At 47.3% G+C, this 22,551-nt stretch overlaps 1 protein-coding gene, 1 non-coding gene and 1 pseudogene across 2 annotated transcripts; 1 reads left to right on the top strand and 2 right to left on the bottom strand.

Annotated features, from left to right (window-relative positions):
• Nucleotides 1-328: 328 nt before the first annotated feature.
• On the top strand, nucleotides 329-1,020 carry LOC113930493 (annotated as a pseudogene).
• Nucleotides 1,021-3,780: 2,760 nt separating this feature from the next.
• RPL39 (ribosomal protein L39) lies at nucleotides 3,781-7,479 on the bottom strand. Its single transcript, XM_027608226.2, has 3 exons — nucleotides 7,228-7,479; nucleotides 5,522-5,625; nucleotides 3,781-4,032 (listed from the first exon to the last, which is right to left on the bottom strand). Exons 1-3 carry the CDS (start codon nucleotides 7,228-7,230, stop codon nucleotides 3,984-3,986), a joined length of 156 nt encoding a protein of 51 aa, XP_027464027.1. The 5' UTR covers nucleotides 7,231-7,479; the 3' UTR covers nucleotides 3,781-3,983.
• LOC113931668 lies at nucleotides 4,536-4,667 on the bottom strand. Its single transcript, XR_003522820.1, has one exon. It is a non-coding gene; the product is annotated as a small nucleolar RNA SNORA69 (small nucleolar RNA).
• Nucleotides 7,480-22,551: the final 15,072 nt, after the last annotated feature.

The raw sequence follows: 22,551 nt of genomic DNA, 5'->3' as shown, positions 1-22,551 counted from the left end.
ACATCAATGCCCAGTAAATCTAAATTTAGTAAATGCCAAAATGGTCTTTCGATTTCTCTCAACAATTTAAAGATGCAGAAATTTAGTTCACAGGCTCTACAAGACCAGGCAGACCAGTTTGATAACCCCTGGATCAGAGGATTCCTACTTGTATTGAAGACAGGCATTAGTCTGACCCTCGGTCCTGCCGCGTGAGGAGCCCCCTGAGCGGAGCTCTGCGCAGAGACCCAAGCCCAGGCCGCCCCTCGGCAGGTGCCGCGTCCCCAACCCGCGGGCCTTGCACTCACTCCCTGCTCCCTGCGCTCCCGAGGGGCGGCCGGGCCTCAGAATGAAGCACAGCCACTGGCACGGGCCGGCCAGCAGCTGCCTGGACACCATGGAGGGGAAGAGCAAGTTTGGAGCTGAATTTCGTTGGTTTTCACTGGACAGATCAAAACCTGGAAAATTTGGGTTTTACGGATTACTGCGACATGTTCAGAAGATACCCAACATTGACGTTTTAGTAGGCTACACAGACATCCATGGAGACTTACTACCTATAATGATGATAATTATCACAAAGCTCTTTCAATGGCCAATCCACTAGCTTAGGATTTTTATACAAAAAAAAAAAAAAAGGGAGAAGCAGACTCCAGTGCCTTTGGTACAGACGCACTAATAAGGAAGAAAAATGTTTTTAACCAATCTATTGCGTCCTGACAACCATAGAAAAAAGCCACATATAGTCACCAGTATGCCCCAAGACTTCACACCTGTGTCTTCTATTATAGATGTGGATATTCTCCCAGAAACACATCGTAGGGTTCGTCTTTTGACAAATACCGCACTGAGAAACCCTTAGGGTTCTACATCCGGGATGGCTCCAGTGTCAGGGTCATACAGCATGGCTTAGAGAAGGTCCCAGGGATCTTTATATCCAGACCAAATCTGGCTCAAAGCACAGGATTATTAGCTGTTAATGATGAAATTTTAGAAGTTAACGGAATAGAAGTTTCACGGAAGAGTCTTTTTTTTTTTTAAGATTTTATTTATTTATTTGACAGAGAGAGACACAGCGAGAGAGGGAACAGAAGCAGGGGGAGTGGGAGAGGGAGAAGCAGGCTTCCCGCCGAGCAGGGAGCCCAATGCGGGGCTCGACCCCAGGACCCTGGGACCATGACCTGAGCCGAAGGCAGATGCTTAACCATCTGAGCCGCCCAGGCGCCCTGTGCTTTTGCTATTTTTGTCTCTAGGGCACTGGATGTTAGCGCACATTCTCATAACTATGAGAGGACCAGATCACTTCCGTTCGAAGTTGCTGTGTATTTAACCTGCTGTGCAGAGCCCAGTTAGCTTTTCCTTTAACTGTATTTTTTAAAAATTCTAATGTGAAGAAGTCTGATTCTGTCCTTTGGTACCTTGGGGACCTCAGCTCCTATGTTCCCTGTATTTTATTTTGATTTTTTAATGTTGTTCCTCTGTTGCTAATTGTTACAAGTAATATTTTCTTTTCTTTTTAAGATTTTATTTATTTGTCAGAGAGAGAGAGCACACAAGCAGGGGGAGCGGCAGGCAGAGGGAGAAGCAGACTCCCTGAGTAAGGAGCCTGACGTGGGACTCGATCCCAGGACCCCGGGATCACGATCTGAGCCGAAGGCAGACACTTAACCAAGCCACCCAGGCATCCCACAAGTAATATTTTTAGTGCTGTTTTTTTTTTTTCCCTAGTATCTAAGAAATCAAACCAATTGCCTGTTTGGAGGAGTTGCTTCCTATATCATAAAGCATTGAAGCCATGCTCCTGAATTAAGAACCTGTAACATTGTTCAAGTTCAAAGCTTGTTCTTCCTATGTCACATTTACAGACTCATTCCATATGTGTCTAACTAATGACACAAAAGGCAGTTCCATCAACTGGTAATATGCAAGACTCCCTTAATCTCCTCTAATCCTCATTCCCATCTCATTGGAAATCATTCCTTTTGTTGTTGGTGTGCTTTTATACTCTGCAAATGTATTTGAGTAGTATGAATCATTTTGGATTATAAAACGCACCCAAAGAGACTTTTACACACAGGACAAACTTGGGCACTTTTCTATAGTATTTGGTTTTTCCCTAATGGGATTTCTAGGAACACTGCCTACACTTTATGAAAAAAATATATTCACCTTGGACAGGTAGAGTTTATTGCCATTTATTTTATGAGGCTATTTATTACTTTCCAACGCACCCACTTAGAATTAAGCGAAGGGTAAGGCTGCTTGCTGACTTCTATTCCTCGCCTGATTTCCCTGTACAACATGCACGAGCACTGCAGCAGGCCTAAGTTTCCTGTGGCTTATGGCTACTTCTCGGAGTTACTAATTTCATGGTAGGGCTAGAATGGGTACCTTTTAACAGTTGCATGCTACGGAAACAATTAAGTGCTATTTTCTCTCATGGTAAAGATACAAGGAAGTCTTGAAGGTCACTTAGAATACTTTGTTCACGTTACCACTAAACAGATTACCACTGAACTATCAACTGCACGTTATGTAATACAATGTACTTTTTTGTTGAATTCACCCAAGTCCTTCCACTTCTATACCGCTATTCGTTAACGGCATTCCAGCTTTAACCTTGTGAGGTGTAGAAATTTGACTCTAGAACAGCAAAATGTTAACACGTAGGTTAAATTTCATTTATTAAGTGGTGTAGGGGTTCAACAGTAAGTAAAAATCCTTTCACATACTACTTTGTTTTTTTAACAATGTTTTAACATCTGAACTTTTCTCTTGGGGGTAAAATACTTCAGAGCTTGACTTTTCGTACAAATTTTAACTATAAAAGTACAGATTTGTATGTATTCATGAAAATGAAAACCAAAGCTGCTAGTGCATTTTAGTTATCCTAAGGGTGGATGTCAGTGGTGTTAAAACTAGATCTCTCATTTAAATTATTGGTGAAATAACTGATTACTAGCCATATTGTAAAACCAATAGATCTCGGTATACAATAAAATGTCAGTTCATTGGTGGTCTGAATCAATTATTTCAAGTGTACCTTAACAGAAATGTCAATGGATTCAGTGTAAAATCTTACAGTACTAATGTCAAGCCTGTGAATTTTGTTCTGTATCCTGAGTAAACTTACTGTAACGTTCTCATGAGCTACCAGCAAAATATAATTTTGTGAGCTATGAACTTTCTAATTTTACATGCAATGTTTTTACATGAATGATATTGTTTCAACCATCAACTGTATTTTACAATTTTATTATAAACTGTACATTATCACTAAATGAACTTTGATTTTAAAAATCAAATTAGCTTTAGTTGTAGATTTTTTTACAAATACAGACTTGTAAGAAGACTGGCGTTACAGAACAGCAGCTAAAGATGCTATTTAAGAATGTGCTACCCAGAGGTATGAGGACACACATACTCACTTCCCATAAGGTGTTAAGAGCCATTAGCCACATGGAGCTTCTTAATTAAAATTAAATAAAAATTCAAGTCCGTTCTTTACTCAAACTCACCACACTTTTTTTTTTTTTTTTAAAGATTTTATTTCTTTGAGAAGAGAGAGCTCGAGCCAGGGGAGGGGCAAGCAGATACCCTGCTCACTGGGGAGCCCCATCTCAGGACCCTAAGATCATGACCTGGGCCTAAGGCACTGAGCCACCCAGGCACCCCCTAGCCACACTTTACCTACTTGCTTGTCAAGGGACATTTCTATCACTGCAGGAAGTTCTGACAGTGCTGTGCATGATCTGACAGGTGGGGAATTCAGTACTTTGCAAATCAGAAACACAACAGTAGTAGAGCCGAGAGGTCTCACATTTATTACTGAACCAACCTACTGGTGCAGGGGCATAGTAAAGAGAGAAAAATCATTTCCATGATAAGACAAGTCTATGGCCAGGTAGGAAGGATGTTTACAGAATGACAGAACACATGATCTTCACGCAGCTTAATTAAATATGTGTGCCAATTAGGTGTGTCATCTCCTGACGTGTGACGCCTTACAGACCCAGCTTGGTTCTTCTCCAGTGCCTCCTTTTGGAGTTGTACCTGCACAGAAAGAAACTGCAGGTTACAAAGGCGGTCTGACCTCAGTTTCGCTGCCCTCATTCACCACAAACTCTGCCTTGTCAGTACCATAAAATCTTTGGAAGGCAAAGGGTCCCATTTTTCCTTCCTTAACAGGTTTGGAGCTCTCTTTAGAGAGTAAAAAGTGATTTGCTAGATGTGTTTAAGAACTCGTCAAATCAAATTTTTACCTCAAAATGATTCCAGGCTAGGAAAACACACTGGTTCTTAATCGAGACAGGACGGGTGGGGAAGCTCCCTCCCCGCCCAAGAGTACACCCACCTGCTTTTGATTCAACACACCTGGGGGGTAGACCCAGCCACATTTCCATTGAACCCCCCCTTCTAAACTTCATCAAAATCAACCTATCTACATCATGGGTCACACACATATAAAAGCCCCCACACTAAATTTTACAAGAGATTAACACACCCAATCATTTCAAAATCAAAGCAAGAGCTTTGTAGAGCTAAGGCCACCTCAGAATTGTCCATGTCAATCGGTCACGACTTTACCCTCATTAAGGCAAAATCAAACATGACTGACAGATTCTTTCTTTCAGCAGGATAATGTCAGTACTTCCACAAAAGGAAGCACTGTAATTGCAACCTGCTTTCAGTAACTTCAAAAAGTTGCAAGATAGCTGAGGTAATAGAAAAATCAATTGTTGCCAGTTCTCCGGGCTGAGTGTATACTCTTCACCATACACTTTCATTGCGCACAGTAACCCGGGAACGGTAAGTCCCACCACCAGATGGGGATGTGACACAGAAGCCTATGTTCATGTCAACACATTAAAAAGGGGCATTACTATGATGTCTGAGGTTCTCAAGAAAAACTCATCAAGCTCGTACAAGGGCTGAGCTCCAAAGTAACCATTTCGCCAAGTGACTCAATGCTCTTTTCTCAGTATTATTATGAGGCAACACCAGGGGTTTTAAGATCTCATTGCACTTCTAACAGTGAGACATCTCCTACACATATTACTATAAATAATAAAAGCCAGTGTTCAGTATAGGATAAACTAAAGGCAGCAACTAACTGGCCTGTAAGGCAACAGCGTGTGGTGATTTTCACCTGTCTTTTTAACTGGCTAAAAGAATTAAAGAAACAGGCCCCCAATTCACATCTTAGTCTTCACACCAGCAAACTAATCCCACTTAGATCTGTAATTCAATCAAATCAAGAGTTCTATACTGGTGTCAGGGTCTTGCACTCCTCAGCTTCAAAGTCTCTATCTTGCAAAAGGGAGCCAATGCTGGGCTGCTGTCCAGAAACACTGAGGAAGCGCGTTCAAAGAACCACCACAGGGCAACCCTCTCGGGTCCCCTCCCTCCTCGGAAGCTTCGTACTATCACTTCGCTATCGCCCGATAAACCTTGCTTTGCTGCCCACCAAAAAATAAATTAATTAATTAAAAAAATAAAGTAGCAACCACAAAAACAAGCAGGTGGTTGTGGGGGTCCTTACCTGATCTTATTACCAGTTTTCATCCGAATCCACTGGGGAATGGGACGATTCTGCTTTTGTTTCTTGGCCAGGAATCGCTTGATTCTGAAAGTCTTGTGAGAAGACTAGGAAGGAAACGTAATCAATTTAGACAGCAGCACCAGAGCTTGCTCCACTGATCCGAAGTCAGGAACGCCCTCAATCCACAAACATTTGAATGCTTCATCTATACCAAAAACAACCTCAATGCCAAACCCATCATGCCCTTTGCTGTTCCTCACAACTTCTGGAGGCAGATACCATAATCCCCATTGTTCGAATAAAAATCAGCGATAAACGTCAGGCAAGTAAGTAACCTACTACTAATGCGCAGAGCTGGGATTCAAACCCAGGTCATCTATGCTTCCAAGGCTAGGGTACCTTCCCATCTTCCCTTCCCTGCTGTCACCCCAGGACCCAGCGGACCACTGGGGATGGCTGGGGAACTTGGTTTTCACAAAAGAACCCAGCTTTTTGTCAACCAGAACAATCTAGCACTTGCGAGTCAATTGAGTCTCGGCGCACTATGTAAAACAGGGGTGGCTAACGACATGGAGAGCGCGTGCGCCAAAGCGAGGGGGCGGGGCAGGAGAGACAGTTCCCCAGCGGAGCCGATTCCTCGTTGAGGGCGGAGCCAGATGCAGGCCTGGATCCCAGGACCCTGAGATCATGATCGGAGCCGAAATCAAAGACTGGGCCGCTTGAACAACCCAGCCACCCAGGCACCCCCATCACTGACCATTTTGGTATAAATTCTCCTGTACTTAAAATATCGTTTTCAAGGACGACTTTCCCAATTTCTCATTTCATTTTTTGGTTTTAAGAACTTGGGTCATCTAAGTCCAACCCCAACCACTCCCGCTCAAGTTTGGGGGACAACCCAGAAATGGCAGGTAGTCTCAAGCCTGGCCAACGTGGTCCGACACCCTTGCACCTTGCATAATAGGGGCCCATTACAAAGAAGGCGAAGACTACACTCCTCTCTCCCAGCTCACTGTAGCAGTTGTAAATTTCCTGCCAACTAAAAAAACCAGATACCGATCCTCTCCACACCTAGAAGCATATAGCAATTTTAATTTCTCAGAAAACGATCACAGGTTAAAACCCACGACCATAACTGTCCGCAGCTTGCAGTTTACGAAGAACGCCCGAATGGCATATTGATCCACACCGCAGCACCCCTCCTTCCAGGTGCTTCCACGGGGAGATGCCCAAGTCCCTAACAAAGGACTAACAAGTTCTGTAAGCTCATAACGTGGTATGATCCTGGCCGCCAACTTAAAAAAATCTTCCGAAAACCAGCAGACCCCATTCCCTTCTCGATGCCCGGCGCGCGTGGCGGCCACGGTTTCTGCAGTGGACCCCCCCCCTCCCCGACTTCTCTCCCTGCCCCAGAATCACAGTTCGCTCCAGAAGGGCGAAGGGCAGCGGGAACCCCTGCTAGCCTGGGCGGCGCACAAAGCACCACCCCTCCGACCTCGCACGGCCAGCTCAGCTGGCCCCTCCTCGAACGCCTGCTAGCTCCCCGCTAGGCCCGCGGACTGGAGCGGTGGCCGAACTCGACCTTCCCTGGAAAAAGGCTTCTAAAAGGCGCCCGCACCTCGACGCAGTGTGCGGCGCCAGCGAGCTCGCAGGGGCCTCAGGTCTCGGGAAACCACCCCGGAGCCGATGGTAACGGATGCACTTACCATGGCGAGAAGCAGCCAGCCACGCAGAGCAGGATGGCGGCGAAAAAGAGAGAGGAGGAAGCGGGCGGAAGGACGTATTTAGGAGACGCCGCCGAGGGCGGAGCTTAGAAGATTGTGCCAGAGGCCCAAGGCCGCGGGTGGCGGCCCCCACTCCGCCCCCCGCGCGCGCCCGCGCTCCTGTGGGAACTTGGCAAACCGGACCGTCCGGGAGAAATGGAATTGGCTTTGCAGCGCTTCCGTAAGTGCGTCCCTCAGGAGCCGGTCAGTGTGCCACGGGCGCCGTGCTTCGTGGGTGAGGCACCCAGCCCGCGGTAGATCCCGAAGTGGTAACCCTTCCCGAAGGCAGCGGGAGCCGAGCGGGCGGGGCTGACACCCAGGACGGGCAGCGGAGACGTCACGTCCGAGTGCAAGGGACTTCGGGCCTGGGCTCCGGAGGGAGTGGCCCGAGGGCTAACCTCCGCAGGGGTGGGCCGGCGGCGCCCGTCTCGGTCCTGTCTCGACCTCGAGAAGTCGTTTCGACCTGGCTGGGCCGTGCTGGACGGGAAGGGATGGTGATGCTGGAGGAAGCAGGAGAGGGCGGCGGGGGCTGCGCTAGGAGGGTCCGGTAAGCCTAGGCAAGAGGTGGCTAATCGAGGTCTAAGCTGAGAAAGTTCGGGACAACCTTTTCCTTGGCTGCTAGGAATCCCAGGCTTCTAGCCCACTTTGCAAAAATGTATAGGAATTAATGGCATACGTTTTGGATGTTAATGATCCCCGTTTTCATGTTTTTCTTCTCCACATTTAAAAACAAAAACCTCTCTGTATCTTTGCAGTCACCTCAAGCAGTTTTTGCACCAGTAGATTAAGGTAAGGGTTTTTAATGGTCCAAATGGTCCATGTATAGAACTCACAGAATACATGAACTTGGATGGGGAAAAAAAAAATCACAGCCTCGTTTTTATCGAACTGTCTGAAATTTAGTGCTCTCTTTATTTACAAACGTAAGCAGCAAACTGTAGTGGCATTAACAGTACCTATGACTTTGTCACCAATAGAAATCAAAGATGGTTTCATATCACACTGCAGTTGACGCAGACGTCTTGAAATATCATTTATACATTCATCACTTCTTTGAAATTACAGTACAGTTGACCCTTGAACAACATGGGTTTGAACTGCATGGGTCCACTTATAGGTGGATTTTTTCGATTAATACAGTACAATATTATAAATGTGTTTTCCTTATGATTTTCTTTTTTCTTTTTAAGATTTTATTTATTTATTTGACAGAGAGAGTACAAGCAGGGGGAGCCGCAGAGGGAGAGGGAGAAGCAGGCTCCCCATTGAACAGGGAGCCCAATGTGGGGCTCGATCCCAGGACCATGGGATCATGACCTGAGCGGAAGGCAGATAGATGCTTAACTGACTGAACCACCCAGGCGCCCCCCCCTTTTTTTTTTTTTTTTGAGAGAGAGAGCAGGAGAGGGGAGCAGATGTGCAGAGAGAGAAGGAAAGAGAGAGAATCTTAACCAGGCTCCAGGCCCAGCACGGAGCCCATCAGAGGGCTTGATCTCACAAACCTGAGATCATGACCTGAGCCGAAATCAAACTGACTGAGAGCCACCCGGTTGCCCCCTCATGATTTTCTTAATAACCTTTTCTCTAGCTTACTTTGTTGTAAGGATACAGTATATAATATGTATACTGTATAGGATATGTATCAACCAACTGTTTATGTTATCCGTAAGGCTTCCGGTCAGCGGTAGGCTATTAAGTTTTGGGGGAGTCAAAAGTTACATGCAGATTTCCCACTATGCTAGGTTGACACCCCTAACCCCTGTGTTGTTCAAGGGTCAACTGTAGTTATTAGACCCCTAAGGAGAACTGTGTTAAGAAGCTCATAAGTGGGGCACCTGGGTGGCTCCGTTGGTTAAGCAACTGCCTTCGGCTCAGGTCATGATCCTGGAGTCCCGGGATCGAGTCCCGCATTGTGCTCCCTGCTCAGCGGGGAGTCTGCTCCTCCCTCTGACCCTCCCCCCTCTCATGCTCTCTCTCTCTATCTCATTCTCTCTCTCAAATAAATAAATAAAATCTTTTTAAAAAGAAGCTCATAAGTTACTACAGCACACATTCCTTTTAGAAAATATTTTGATAACTGTATTGCAGTGTAATTGTTTTTTTTTTGTAATCCTTTGTACTTTGTTTTATGCATTTAAAAACATTCTGAAAATAAACTTCATTAGACTGCCAAAGGATTCCATGGCACAAAAATGGTTAGGAATCCCTGTATTGGCATATCGTGACAGATGGTAGAACAAACAAACTAGTAGGAGACTTTGGAAATAGTCTGGGCAAGAAATGATGGCCCATGGGGCGCCTGGCTGGCTCAATTGGTAGAGCATGCGACTCTTGATCTTGGTGTTGGGAGTTCAAGCCCCACGTTGGGTGGCCCAAAGTCAAGTAGTCCCCAGGATGTTGAATAAGAAGAAATAAAATCAAGAGATGATTGTGACATTAACAGGACTTGGTCTCCAAGTTTCTGTCTTGAGCAACTGGATGCTGGTGCCTTAGGTCTAGAGAGGAAATATACAAACAATAGGAAGCTTGAGCCCAACTTAATAAGCATTTTTTAACAGCAAATGTTTAGTTACTTTAATCCCATCCAGTTTTTATTTTTTTATTTTTTTTATTTTTTAAAGATTTTATTTATTTGACAGAGAGACACAGCGAGAGAGGAGACACAGCGAGAGAGGGAACACAAGCAGGGGGAGTGGGAGAGGAGAAGCAGGCTTCCCGCTGAGCAGGGAGCTCGATGCGGGGCTCGATCCCAGGACCCTGGGATCATGACCCGAGCCGAAGGCAGACGCTTAACAACTGAGCCACCCAGGCGCCCCCCCATCCAGTTTTTAAATTCAGACTGTCATCCAGACAAATTTTTTTCATCATCCAGATAATTTTACATTTAATTGAAGTGAGACTTCAGGCTTCTTAACCTAGATTTTTACTGTTTATTTGAGAGCCAATATTTTCTTTTTGGTGGCCCAAAGAGCAGCAGATAAACCTTTAGTTGCTAAATTATCATCATCATCATCATCATCATTATAGCTACTATTTACCTCAGGTTTAAGGTGTGATTGACACTGCTAAGAGCTTATATAAATCATCCTTTTTAAAAAAAAGATTTTATTTATTTGAGAGAGAGAGAGCACAAGCTGGGGAAGAGGCAGAGGGAGAGGGAGAAGCAGGCTTCCTGCAGAGCAGGGAGCCCGACGCGGGGCTCGATCCCAGGACCCTGAGCTCATGACCTGAGCCGAAGGTAGATGCTTAACGACTGAGCCACCCAGGTGCCCTTAAATCTTTTTTTTTTTTTGCCTTTTTATTTTTTTTTTAAAGATTTTATTTATTCATTTGAGAGAGAGAGAGAACATGCACAAGTGGGGGGGAGGGGCAGAGGGAGAAGTAATAGGAGACCCACAGGAGACATGTAACAAAAGGATTACAACAAGGATACATTGAGAACATGTAAGTTTAGGAAGCAGGTGTGTCTCTTTGTTCACTTCAGGGAACACATCAAGATTCAAGACATAAGGCGAACCTCATCATGATGGTCACGGTAAGGAGGGTCGGCGCTAACCACCCACAGACTGTGACTGAATTGCTCCCCACCCCCCCTTCAACTTCTCCCTCGGCTGTCTCCCCTTCTCCCCAGTCCTTTCTATGTTCTCTTCTCTCATCCTTACCTGTCGCTCTCCAAGCCTCTGAATCAGGGCCCACCCATACTGCAGGCTGGGCTGCCTAACGGAACCACCGACCACTGACTCTAGGCACACAGTATTCACCTAGCTTCCAAAGGGAGGGCCAAGGGCTCTCCTTTATTGGCAACTTGCTCCTTTCCGTCCTTTTGTTTTATTTTGTTTTCTTGGTTGGCATTTTCCACGTTGAGATTTTTTTACTGTTTGTTACTCTTTGGATGCCATTGGTCCTGAGCCTGCTCCTGCGGTCTCCTCCTCCTGCTCCCAGTTCTTGCCAGGAGTGCACCTCTACGGTACTTAGGTCCACACACCAGCTCCCCTCTGCCTCCTACTCTTTGGCCTGCGCACCCTCAGGGCCACCGGGAACAGGTACTGAGGAGGGGAAATCATCTTTTTAATTCTTACAGCTTTGTAGGGTGCTCTTCGTTCCACCTGGTTTTCCTTCTGCCTTGCACGCTACCCATTCTGAGTTTCTTTTGCTTATTCTTCCTTATCTCAATTCCTTTTTAACATTGGAGAGCCCCAATGTTTCGTTTTGGACTTCTCTTTTCTATATATACTCCCTCCTTTGGCAATTTCATCCAGTATCATGGCTCTAAATACTCTTGGTTGATGATACCCAAACATATATCTGGACCTTCCTTGACTCCTGCCTTCCCAACAGCCACTTGGATGTCTAATAGATACCTCAAACTTAATATGTCCCCAGCAGGGCTCCTGATCTTCCCCCCCCAACTGGGTCACTCAAAGTCTCCCCATTACAACAAATGGCACCTCCGTTCTTCCCGTGGTTTAGGCCAAAATTTATCTTCCACTCTTCTCTCTCACATCCCGCATCTGGTTTGTCAGCAAATCTGGTCAGCTTGACTTTGAAATTTTATCCAGAATCTGAGGACTTCTCATCACCTCTCCACAGGTCCAAGCCACCCGCTCTCACCTAGATGATTTTAAGGCTCCTCACTGGTCTCTCTGCTTCTGTTCTGGCTCGGAGTGACCCTTTCAAGACCTAAGGCAGATCACCTCACTCCTCTGCTCAACACTCTTCAATGGCTCCCTCTCCCTCTCCTGATAAAAGAAAGTACAGGAATTTGCTGTGGCAAATAAGTAAGGTTGGACTACCTTACTTCTCTGACCCAACCACCTGCTACTCTACCTCTCATTTAGTTTGCTAAAGCCTCACCGACCTCCTTGCCCTTCCTTACATACACTAGACACAGTTCTCTTCACAGTCTTAGTACTAGGTGTTCTCTCTGCCTGGGACTCCCATTTCCCCAGGTAGCCCGTGGCTGGTCTCCTCGCCTCCTACAAGTCAAGGCTCAGATGTCTCCATTTAAGAGAGACCATCCCCCCAACAGTCTGTAGCCCCATTCCCTGCTTTTCTTGGTAATACTTAACACCTCCCATCCTGTCATATCCCTTATTTATCATCTAAGTCCACAGTGGAATGAAGCTCAGTGAGGGCAGAGAGATTTTTTTTAACCCTTTATTTTGAAATAATCGGGGATCCGTAAGAACTCCCCCAAATCTACGGAGAAGTCCCGTGCACCTTTCACTCAGCCTTCTCTAGCGTCAGTGTCTTGTGTCACTAACATACAATAGCAAAACCAGGAAATTGACGTTGGAACAATCCAAAGAGCTTACTCAGATTTCACCTTGTCTGTGTGTGTGTATGGATGGGTCTATAGAGTTCTATTCCATGTGTAACTTCATGAACTACCACCACGCTAAAATACAGAACTGTACCGTTACCACAAGCCTCCACGAGGGCAGGTTTTGTTTGTGTTTTTGTTTGTTGGATGTGTTTGCTCCTGTATCCCTAGCACCAAGACCTGAGCCTGACACATGGTAGGCCTGGGTGTCTGTTGAACCGAAAAGGGCACTAAATGAAGGCTGGTAGACTGTGAAGCCAGGACAACCTGAGTCCGAATACCAGCAGTGCGAAACACTAGCCACGTGTCCTTGGATCCATCACTGAGCCTGTCTGTGCTTCAGTTCTCTCCTCTGGAAAATGGGGAGAAATCCTATTACCTACCTCCTAGTGCTGTGGCGAGGGTTCAGGGTCACTGGTAAGACATGTTACGCACCTAAGCGGCGCCTGGGTGGCTCAGTCGTTAAGCGTCTGCCTTCGGCTCGGGTCACGATCCCAGGGTCCTGGGATCGAGCCCCGCATCGGGCTCCCTGCTCGGCGGGAAGCCTGCTTCTCCCTCTCCCACTCCCCCTGCTTGTGTTCCCTCTCTCGCTGTCTCTCTCTCTGTTAAATAAATGAATGAAATCTTAAAAAAAAAAAAGACATGTTAAGCACCTAGTAAGCCCTGCGTCCGGATACGCCTGGCCCATCAGAGCCACCCAACTCCGTACACAGCAGTCACGATTACTTTCATTCCCTTGTATTGTAACAGGGCAGACAGTGCTCGGAGCCAAATAAACTACTACGAGAATGTGGAAGGGGTGCTGATTGCCAGCTAAGGGGAGGGGGTGGCATTTGAATCCAGCCTTAGAAGGGGAGTGGTGGTGTTACAGGCTGACCTGAGTTCCCCTGTAATTCATACGTGGAAGCCCTAGCCCTCAGGGCCTCAGAATGTGACTGTTTGGAGTTAGGGCCTTAACAGAGGTGATTAAGTTAAGATGAGGCTTGCTAGTGTGGGCCCTAGTCCGATCCGACTGGTGTCCCTATCAGAAGCGATTAGGATGCACAGGGAGACCGCAGGGATGCTCAGAGACCACGTGAGAACACAGTGGAAGGTGTCCGGCCATCTGCGAGCCAATCAGAGAGGCCTCAGGAGAAACCAAACCTGCTGATGCCTTGACCTTGGACTTCTAGCCTCCAGGACTGTGAGAAATTTCGGTCATTTGAGGCACCCAGTCTGGCGTTCTGTTATGGCAGCCCTACCAGACGAATACAGGTAGGAACAGGACGTGGGGAGTTGGGGAGCAGGGCGTTCCAGCCAGAAGGTGCAGCACGCCCCAAGAATGGATGTGCAGTACACTGCGATTGGCTGGAGCCAGGAGAGGCAAATTTCAGGGACCAGAATCCAGCAGAGCTGGGTCCCACAGGTGTCAGAAGGGACAAGGGCTGGGAAGAGGCTCCAGGATTTGCCCTCAGGTGTTCCTTGGTGCCCGTGAAAGGTGGGCCACATAGATAGGAAGTGAGGAAGGTGGCAAGAAGGGGGAAGAGTGGGTGGTGCGGTGGGGCAGGGCTTGAGGGGAGGAGATGCTTTTAGGACGTCTGAGTGAAGGGAAGGAGCTAAAGAAGGGCCGTAAGAGAGGGTGGTGAGCTCAAGAGTTGGTCTTTTTTGGTAGATCTTGGAGAAGATGGGAAGCAAAGAGATTAAAGATGCAAGGAAATGCAGGTATAGTGGGTCCTGGGGGGGAGCTCGGAGGACACGTGGGGGCAGGCTGAAGGGCATCCGGAGAGGAGCTTCCCTTGGAGAGGAGAACAGTCGTTTCCTGCAGTGGGAGGGAAGAAGAAAGACATGAAGAGAATGTTTTTTGTAAACTTAGTTTTTAAATTCTGTAAATATTTCACATGGTTCCATCCTATATAACCCTCCCTTTCCTCTCCAAGGTGTTTCTCCAAGAGGAAGGTGAACACATGTGCATCCAAAGGTAGATACTAAATTGCTTGTAGCAGAATTCTTTGTAACAGCTTCAAACTGGAAACGGTCCAAATCTATCACCAGGTAAACGGATACATTGCACATTTACCAAGAGCTGCTAGACAGGAGCAGTTCTCGAAGTGTGATCCACAGAAGGCTAGGGAGCGGTCCTTAAGACCCTTTCAGAGGGTCCGCGAGGTCAAAACTATTTTTATAATAATACAAAGAAGCTACTTGCTTCTTTTACTCTCATGCTCTCCTAAGTGTACTGTGGAGTTTTCAAGAGGCTCCACGCCTCAGAATGACTTCCTTGATCTGATCGACAATAGAATGCATGCTCGTGTGTTTTAAATATTACTGTTTCAATTTCTAATACAGTATGTGTCCTACAGTATGTATCTGTAGATGTAATCCACACAAAGGTCCTCCGGGGTCCTCAGTGATTTTTTTTTTTTTTAAGATTTTATTTTTATTTACTTGACAGAGAGACACAGCGAGAGAGGGAGCACAGGCAGGGGGAGTGGGAGAGGGAGAAGCAGGCTCTCCACCGAGCAGAGAGCCCGATGTGGGGCTCGATCCCAGGACTCTGGGATCATGACCTGAGCTGAAGGCAGACACTTAATGCCTGAGCCACCCAGGTGCCCCTCCTCAGTGATTTTTAAGTGTAAAGGAGGCTTAAGACTAAAACATTTGGGGGCGCCTGGGTGGCTCAGTGGGTTAAGCATCTGCCTTCGGCTCAGGTCACGATCCCAGGGTCCTGGGATCGAGCCCCGCATCAGGCTCCCTGCTCGGCGAGGAGCCACCTTCTCCCTCTCCCTCGGCCTGCCGCTCTGCCTACTTGTGCTCTCTCTCTCAGTCTGTCAAATAAATAAATAAAATCTTAAAAAAAAAAAAAAAAAGACGAAAACATTTGCCAACCGTTCCTCTCCAGCAATGAAAATGAATTCCAACTACCCACAGCGGCACGGCTGATCTCATAAACATCCGCAAGAACGTGGTGCAAAGGAAGCCAGACAAAAGCACGCATACCGTACGATTCCATTTACGGAAAGGCCCAAGCCAGGAGAACGGACTCTGTGCCATGTGAAGTTAGGATAGTGGTGATCCTTGCGGGGAGGGGGCGCTGGTCATACTCTGGTCCTCGCTCTGGGTGCTGTTTCCGTGGCTGTGTTCACTTTTGTGATAGTTCATCTGGCTGTACGCTCTGGGTTTGCGCCCTTTTCTGTATGGGGGTTCTGTTTCAACGTAAAGTTCAAAACACATCTCCCTGGGTCTGCAGACGAGGCTGTAGATGAAACAATTTACAGAGGACTTTCTGCCATCCCAGTCTGCCCCAGCCACCCCATCGGCTAGTTTGTCCCCATAGGTAGTTTTTCTTGGTTGCCGATTTCTCCTTCCATTGTTTCTTTTGGAAAATATCTGGATATTTTCTTTTTTTCTTAAGATTTGTTTATTTGAGAGAGAGAGAGAGAGCATGAGCAGGGAGAGGGGCAGGCAGAAGGAGAGGGAGAGAGAATCTCAAGCAGACTCCCCACTGAGCATGGAGCCTGACCTGGAGCTCCATCCCATGACCCCGAGATCATGACCTGAGCCCCAAACCAAGAGTCAGCTGCCTGACCGATTGAGCCACCCAGGCGCCCCCTGAATATTTTCATTTTCATGTTATTTCAGATATTCATATATTTGTTTGAATAACACCCGCCCCTGCCTTCCTATGACAAAAGCAGCCTGGCACATACAAGAGAGCCTGTGGTGGATGGAAGGAGGCCGGGGTAGCGCACGGCAGGTGGAGTGGAGTGTAGGAAATGAGGCTCACCAGCCTTCTGCGGGGAGGAAAGGCATCTGGAGGAAGGGGAAAGGATGTGGAATGGCTGCGTGTGTTTACTGGGGAAGTCGAATGCCCTTACTGTGTGCAATAGTGGGATGGACGGTACTGTTATCTGCAGCCCAGTGTAGCCCATGTGCTGAGAGGGACGCATGGGATGCTGGGAGAGCGCAGAGCACCCCCTTCCCCCAGCCCGGGCAGGAGAAGGTCGGGGCAAAGGTCTTCAGAGAAGTGGCTGCTTGAGGGAAATCCTGACGAAGGAATAGGAAGGGGCAGACAAGGGGAGTGAGGGACGGCTTTCTGGCTTTCCAGGAAGAGGGAACTCTATATTTGCAAAGGTGTAGAGACCCGGAGCAGGTATTCTGGGCCTCCCAGGGCAGGCCCAGGAGTCTGAGCTTTATCCTGGAGGCCAACAATCTGCAACTTCTTTTTTTCTTTCTTTTAAAGATTTTTTATTCATTTATTTGACACAGAGAGAGAGAGCACAAGCAGGGGGAGGGGCAGAGGGAGAGGGAGACGCACGCTCCCCCCTGAGCAGAGAGTCTGATGGGGGCTCGATCCCAGGACCCTGGGATCATGACCTGAGCCGAAGGCAGACGCTTAACTGACTAGGTGCCCCTGTGGGTTTTTTGTTTTTTTTTTAAGTTTTTTTTTTTTGGTAATCTCTACACCCAACATGGGGCTCAAATGTAAATCCTGGGAGGTCTTATGTTTTGTTCACTGCCGTTTTCCCTGAGCCTAGACTAGTGCCACAGAAGGTGCTCAGTAAACATTTGAAGAATGGATGAATGGAGTCTAATACACCAACCAGCCAAAATACAAGAACAGGCTCCTCGGGGCAGTTTACATCTTCACTGCTTGGCCTGGGCACTTCTTGTTTTGAGGAACCCCTGAGGCACTTCGGCCCAGCTAAAAAGGTTCCTCAGTGTAGTTTGAAAATAACTACTGAAGGCAAATGGGAGCCATTGAAAGCTTTGGAAGGGTAAGCGGCAATTATGGAAGTATTTTAGAGAGACCCTATGGGCAGCTGTATGGAGAGCAGATGGGGGCGGAGGCAGGAGTGGAAACAAAGAGACCCATGGGGGGCTAGCGCCACAGCCCCCACGCCACCATGTTCTTTTGTTGCAGTTGCCTAGTGGTCCCTGGGTCTCTCCCTCTCACTCCTTGGCGACTTAGCTCCTGGCTCGCTGGCACTCTCTCGAACACCACTGATGTCCTCATTCTTTTTCTTTTTTTTTTTTAAGATTTTATTTATTTACTTGAGAGAGAGAGGGGGAGAAGCAGACTCCCCGCTGAGCAGGGAGCCTGATGCAGGGCTCGATCCCAGGACGGTGGGATCGTGACCTGAGCCGAAGGCAGACACTTAATGACTGAGCCAGCCTGTCCTAATTCCTGATGAGTGCAATATCCATGAAGATGCTTCCAGCTCCTTGGGCTCCTGTCCTCCGGTGATCTTGTCCTCCCCACACCGCAGCCAGTCGATCCCTTGCCATACCTCTGACCTTGGCGTTAGTCCATTCTCGCTCTCCGTGCCGCTCAGCTCCTCGGCCCCCTCAGCACTAGCCCTACATCCCTTTCATCTAGCCTCGCTTCCATTCTCCTAGAGCAGTTCTTCTCAAGGTTTCATGCGCAAGCCAGTCACCTGGGGGTCTTGGCAGAATACAGATTCGGAGTCTGCATTTGTGACAACTTCCCGGGTGATATGTGTGACCCTGGGCCGGGGACCCACACTTTTAGTAGCAAGGGCCCAGACCAGAGGCTGGCAAACTTCTTCTGATGGTAAATATTTTAGGCTTTGCGGGCGACCTGCGTCTACCGCAACCGTTCAACTCTGCTGTTGCAGCTAGACAATACGTAAACCGAGGGGTGTGGCCGTGTCCCGATAAAATTTTCGTTAGAGAGGCTAAAATGTGAATTTCAGAGAGTTTGTGATTGTCGCAAGCAGTTCTTCTGATTTTTTTTAAACCATATAAAAATACAAAAACCCTTCTTAGCTTGCAGGCTGTGCACAAATGTGCAGTGGCCAAGTGTGGCCCACAGCCAGCCTGTGGCCTGGATGACAGTTTCAAGCCTCTCGCCTGTCCTCAGACCTGCAGTCCTTCCTCTGTTCTCGCAGTTGATGGCCTTGCTCCCTAGTCCGAGAGGCACCGTAAGCCATCACGGGAGAACTTGCCTAACTCACCCACCACGTCCCAGCCACGGGCATCTGTGCCCATCTCCCCTGCCTTTGTCCCCCTTCCTACAGATGAAGTGTCCTTGCCACAACCAGCCTCTATTTTAAGCCCTGTCACCTATTCGAGAACCTGGCTCTGGCAATTCCTCGCTTTCTGTCCCCACTTCTCATGGCATCGTTCCCATCCACATCTGAGTACACAGGGTCACTTCTCCCATCTTAAAAACCTGCCCTTTACCCCAGCTCTCTTTCCAACTACAGCTCTTTCCCTTCCTCCCTTTACAATAACACTGGGAAAGATTTGTCTATAGCTGCCATTCCCGGTCACTCTCTTCCCTTTTTTTTTTTGCGATATAATTTACAGACAATAAAAGTTACCACTTCAGAGTATACAATTCAGTGCTTTTCAGGAGGTTCACAAGGCTTGCAACCATCCCCACTAATTCCAGAATACCTCATTACCCCCAAAAGAAGCCTGTACCTGTTAACAGTCACCCTCCATGCCCCTTCACTGCCCAGCCTTAGGCAACCACTAAGATACTTTCTCTCTATGGCTTTGTAGATTCGGGACATTTCATATACATGGAGCCATACGTTATGTGGCCGTTTGTGTCTGGCTTCTTTCACTTAGCATCATGTTTTCAGGGGGCCTTCATGTTGTAGCATGTTAGTACTTCATTCCTTTTTACAGCTAAATAATATTCTGCCGTATGGACATACCATTTTGTCTATCAGTCAATGGACACGAGGGTGGCTTCCATTTTTTTGGCTCTAGTGAATAATGCCGTAAACACTGGTGTGCAGTTATCTGTTTGAGCACCTGTCTTCAGTGATTGGAGGTATATACTTAGCAGTGGAATTGTTGGGTCCCATGATAACTTATCAACTTAATGTTTAACCTTTTGAATAACTCCCAGACTGTTTTTTCCCACAGTGGTTGCATCATTTTTACATTCCCTCTAGTAATGTAGGAGAGTTCCGATTTCCCACATCCTTGTGAATGCTTGTTATTTTCCATTAAAAAAAATTTGATAGCCATCCTAGTGGGTGCCCATCCTCTCAGGAACCCACTCGAATCAGGTTTTCACCTAGCACGCAAACTGAAACTGTTCTGAAGATCACCCGTGACCTCTCTGTTGCTAAATCCCAACTTAATTTCTCTGATAGGATCTAATTTGACATGTCGGCAACATTTGTCTTAGTTGACTTCTTGAAATCAACTTTCCTCACTTGGCTTCCAGGACAGTACACTTGCTTGGTTTGCTTCCCCTCTTGCTGACTGCTCCTTCAGAATCTCTTTCTCTTGGGGGATGCCCGGGTGGCTCAGGGGGTTGGGCGTCTGCCTTCGGCTCAGGTCATGATCCCGGTGTCCTGGGATCGAGTCCTGCATCGGGCTCCCTGCTCGGCGGGGAGCCTACTTCTCCCTCTGCCTCTGCTTGTACTCTGTCAAATAAATAAAATCTTAAAAAAAAAAAAGAGGGGCGCCTGGGTGGCTCAGTCGTTAAGCGTCTGCCTTCGGCTCAGGTCCTGGTCCCAGGGTCCTGGGATCGAGCCCCGCATCGGGCTCCCTGCTCCGTGGGAAGCCTGCTTCTCCCTCTCCCTCTGATCCTCCTCCCCGCTTGTGCTGTCTCTCTCTGCCTCAAGTAAGTAAATAAAATTATCTTTTTTTTAAGATTTTATTTATTTGAGAGAGAGAGAATGAGAGAGAGAAAGCACGAGAGGGAAGAGGGTCAGAGGGAGAAGCAGACTCCCTGCTGAGCAGGGAACCCGATGCGGGACTCGATCCCGGGACTCTAGGATCATGACCTGAGCCGAAGGCAGTCGCTTAACCAACTGAGCCACCCAGGCGCCCTCTCTGGTTCTTTATCTTATGTCTAAATGCTTGAGCGCTCCAGACCTCAGCCCCAAATCTCTTCCCTTCAGTCTATACTTACTCCCATGATGATCTCCATCTCATGGCTTCACATGTCCACAACCTAGCCCCTGATAACCCCTGCACCACCAAACCAACCACACACACACACACACACACACACACACACACACACACACCATTTTTCTTGCAGTTTTCCCCATCTGAATCCTTTCTCCATCCTTCCGGTTGCTTAAAAAATCTTTGACTCTCTCACCCCCCTCCCCCAATCTGGTCAGTCAGCAAATTCCGTGGGCTCTACCTACAAAGTATGTTCAGAATGTGATCACTTCTGACTATTTCCACTGCCACCATCCGGTCCAGGCGACCATCATTTCTCCACTAGAGAGCTTATCCTCTCTTTGTCCTTCTTTCCCCTGCGTTGGTCTGTTTTCAACACAGCAGCCGGAGGGATCTGTTTATTTTAAAGTATTAAGTCAGATTATATCACACCTCTGCTCAAAACTTTGTGGTGGTTCCTATATCATTGGGAGGAAAAGCCCAAGTCCTAACTCTGACCTATAGGATCTTGCCCGTTAGCTCTCCGACTTCACTCCATCCCTTTTGGCTGCCCTCCTCCTTGCTCACTCTACTCCAGCCGTTATGGCCTCTTTGCCATTCCTGAGCAGACCAGGCACGCTTCTGCCCCAGGGCCTTTTCACATACTTTTTCCTTTGGAGGCTTGTACCCCCCGACGCCCATGGAGCTAGCTCCCTCATTACCTTCTCAAGTCTTTACTCCGAAGTCACCTTCTCATGTAGGCCTTTCTCAACTCCCCAGCCATGAACATCATATTCCCTTTCCCTCATTTATTATTTCTCTCAAGCACCTGTCACTTTCTTTTAAATAATCTCTACACCCAACATGGGGCTCGAACTCACAACCCTGAGATCAAGAGTCGCATGCTCTGACTGAGCCAGCTAGGCGCCCCGCAACTGTCACTTTCTAACGATGCTTATTGTGCTTGTTTTATTGACTTTCTCCACTTGAATGTAAGCTCCACGAAGGCAGGAATTTTGTGTTTTAGTCACTGATGTAACTCCAGAGTCTAGAACATAAATGGCACATGGTGTATGCTCAAAAAATAGTGAATGAATGAATGAATAATGGTAACCTGAACAAGGGCAGTGAAGGAATGGAGAGGAGGGAGAGGAATTGGACAAACGATAGTGATTGGCTGTAGGGAGTGAGGATGGAGTCAAGTATGACCCTCAGGGCTGAGTGGATAGGTGGTTGACATCCTCGACAGGAGGGGGAGGAACCTGAGTTGTTTGGGACCAGAAATACTTGTGGGTCATTTGGGTACAGATGTCTAGCAGGCAGCTGCATCTGAGATTAGGGGGGTGGTCAGGGCCGGAGATACGGAAGAGAACCTTAAAGTCTGGAAATATAATCTACCATATATTACAGTAGTAATGAACAATTATGTATTTACCCATGTCTCCATAGTAGGAGCTTGGTCATTACTGATAATTATTTGGTGAATGAATGAACATGAGTTTTCTAAGGATGGCTAATCCTATGTACGTAGCTGTCAATATATACTTTCCAAGGACTCACCACATGTGAACCTATCTTTGCTACCTTGCCTTCCTTAATAATGACGTAAGTGATCATAATAGATTTTTGTGGTATAGAATACGGCCCCAGAGATTATAAAGAAAATTCTGGGCAGGCCCCATAAAAACATAAAACATACACGGAGTTTCTGTATACCAACAAAAGGCTACAAAACTCTTATTAACCTTTCTCCTATGGAATTAAAGATGGCATCTGTGAATACCACGGAGAGTTAGATCTTCATTTACTACCCGAGTTCAGTTACTGCCTCAGGACTACCTTATGTAGGCCTGCTGGGGAAAGGGGGTGCGGTTTCTGTTTTTGAAGGCCTGAATGCCCAAAGCCATCTGTTTGTCACTGCCCTGAAGGGACCGAATTCCACTGCCCTCGCCCCTTGAATTTTTCCTGCCTGCTTCCCTTAGTGTCACTGTCCACCAGAGCAGCTAGCTCCGCACGGCTGTGAGTATCGTGAGGGCAGGGACCTTGTTCACTACCACAGTGTTGGTGCCAGCACACACGAGATGCTC

The sequence above is a fragment of the Zalophus californianus genome, chromosome X (genome assembly GCF_009762305.2).
Source record: "Zalophus californianus isolate mZalCal1 chromosome X, mZalCal1.pri.v2, whole genome shotgun sequence".
Classification (NCBI taxonomy): Eukaryota; Metazoa; Chordata; class Mammalia; order Carnivora; family Otariidae; genus Zalophus; species Zalophus californianus.
The sequence above is the reverse complement of the archived record's forward strand: the minus strand, read 5'-3'. Positions and strand labels throughout refer to the sequence as shown.

Coding starts and splice junctions, on each gene's coding strand:
- RPL39 (XM_027608226.2), bottom strand. Junction 4,033..5,521: donor AAAACTGGTAATAAGATCAG/GTAAGGACCCCC, acceptor CTTTCTGTGCAG/GTACAACTCCAAAAGGAGGC.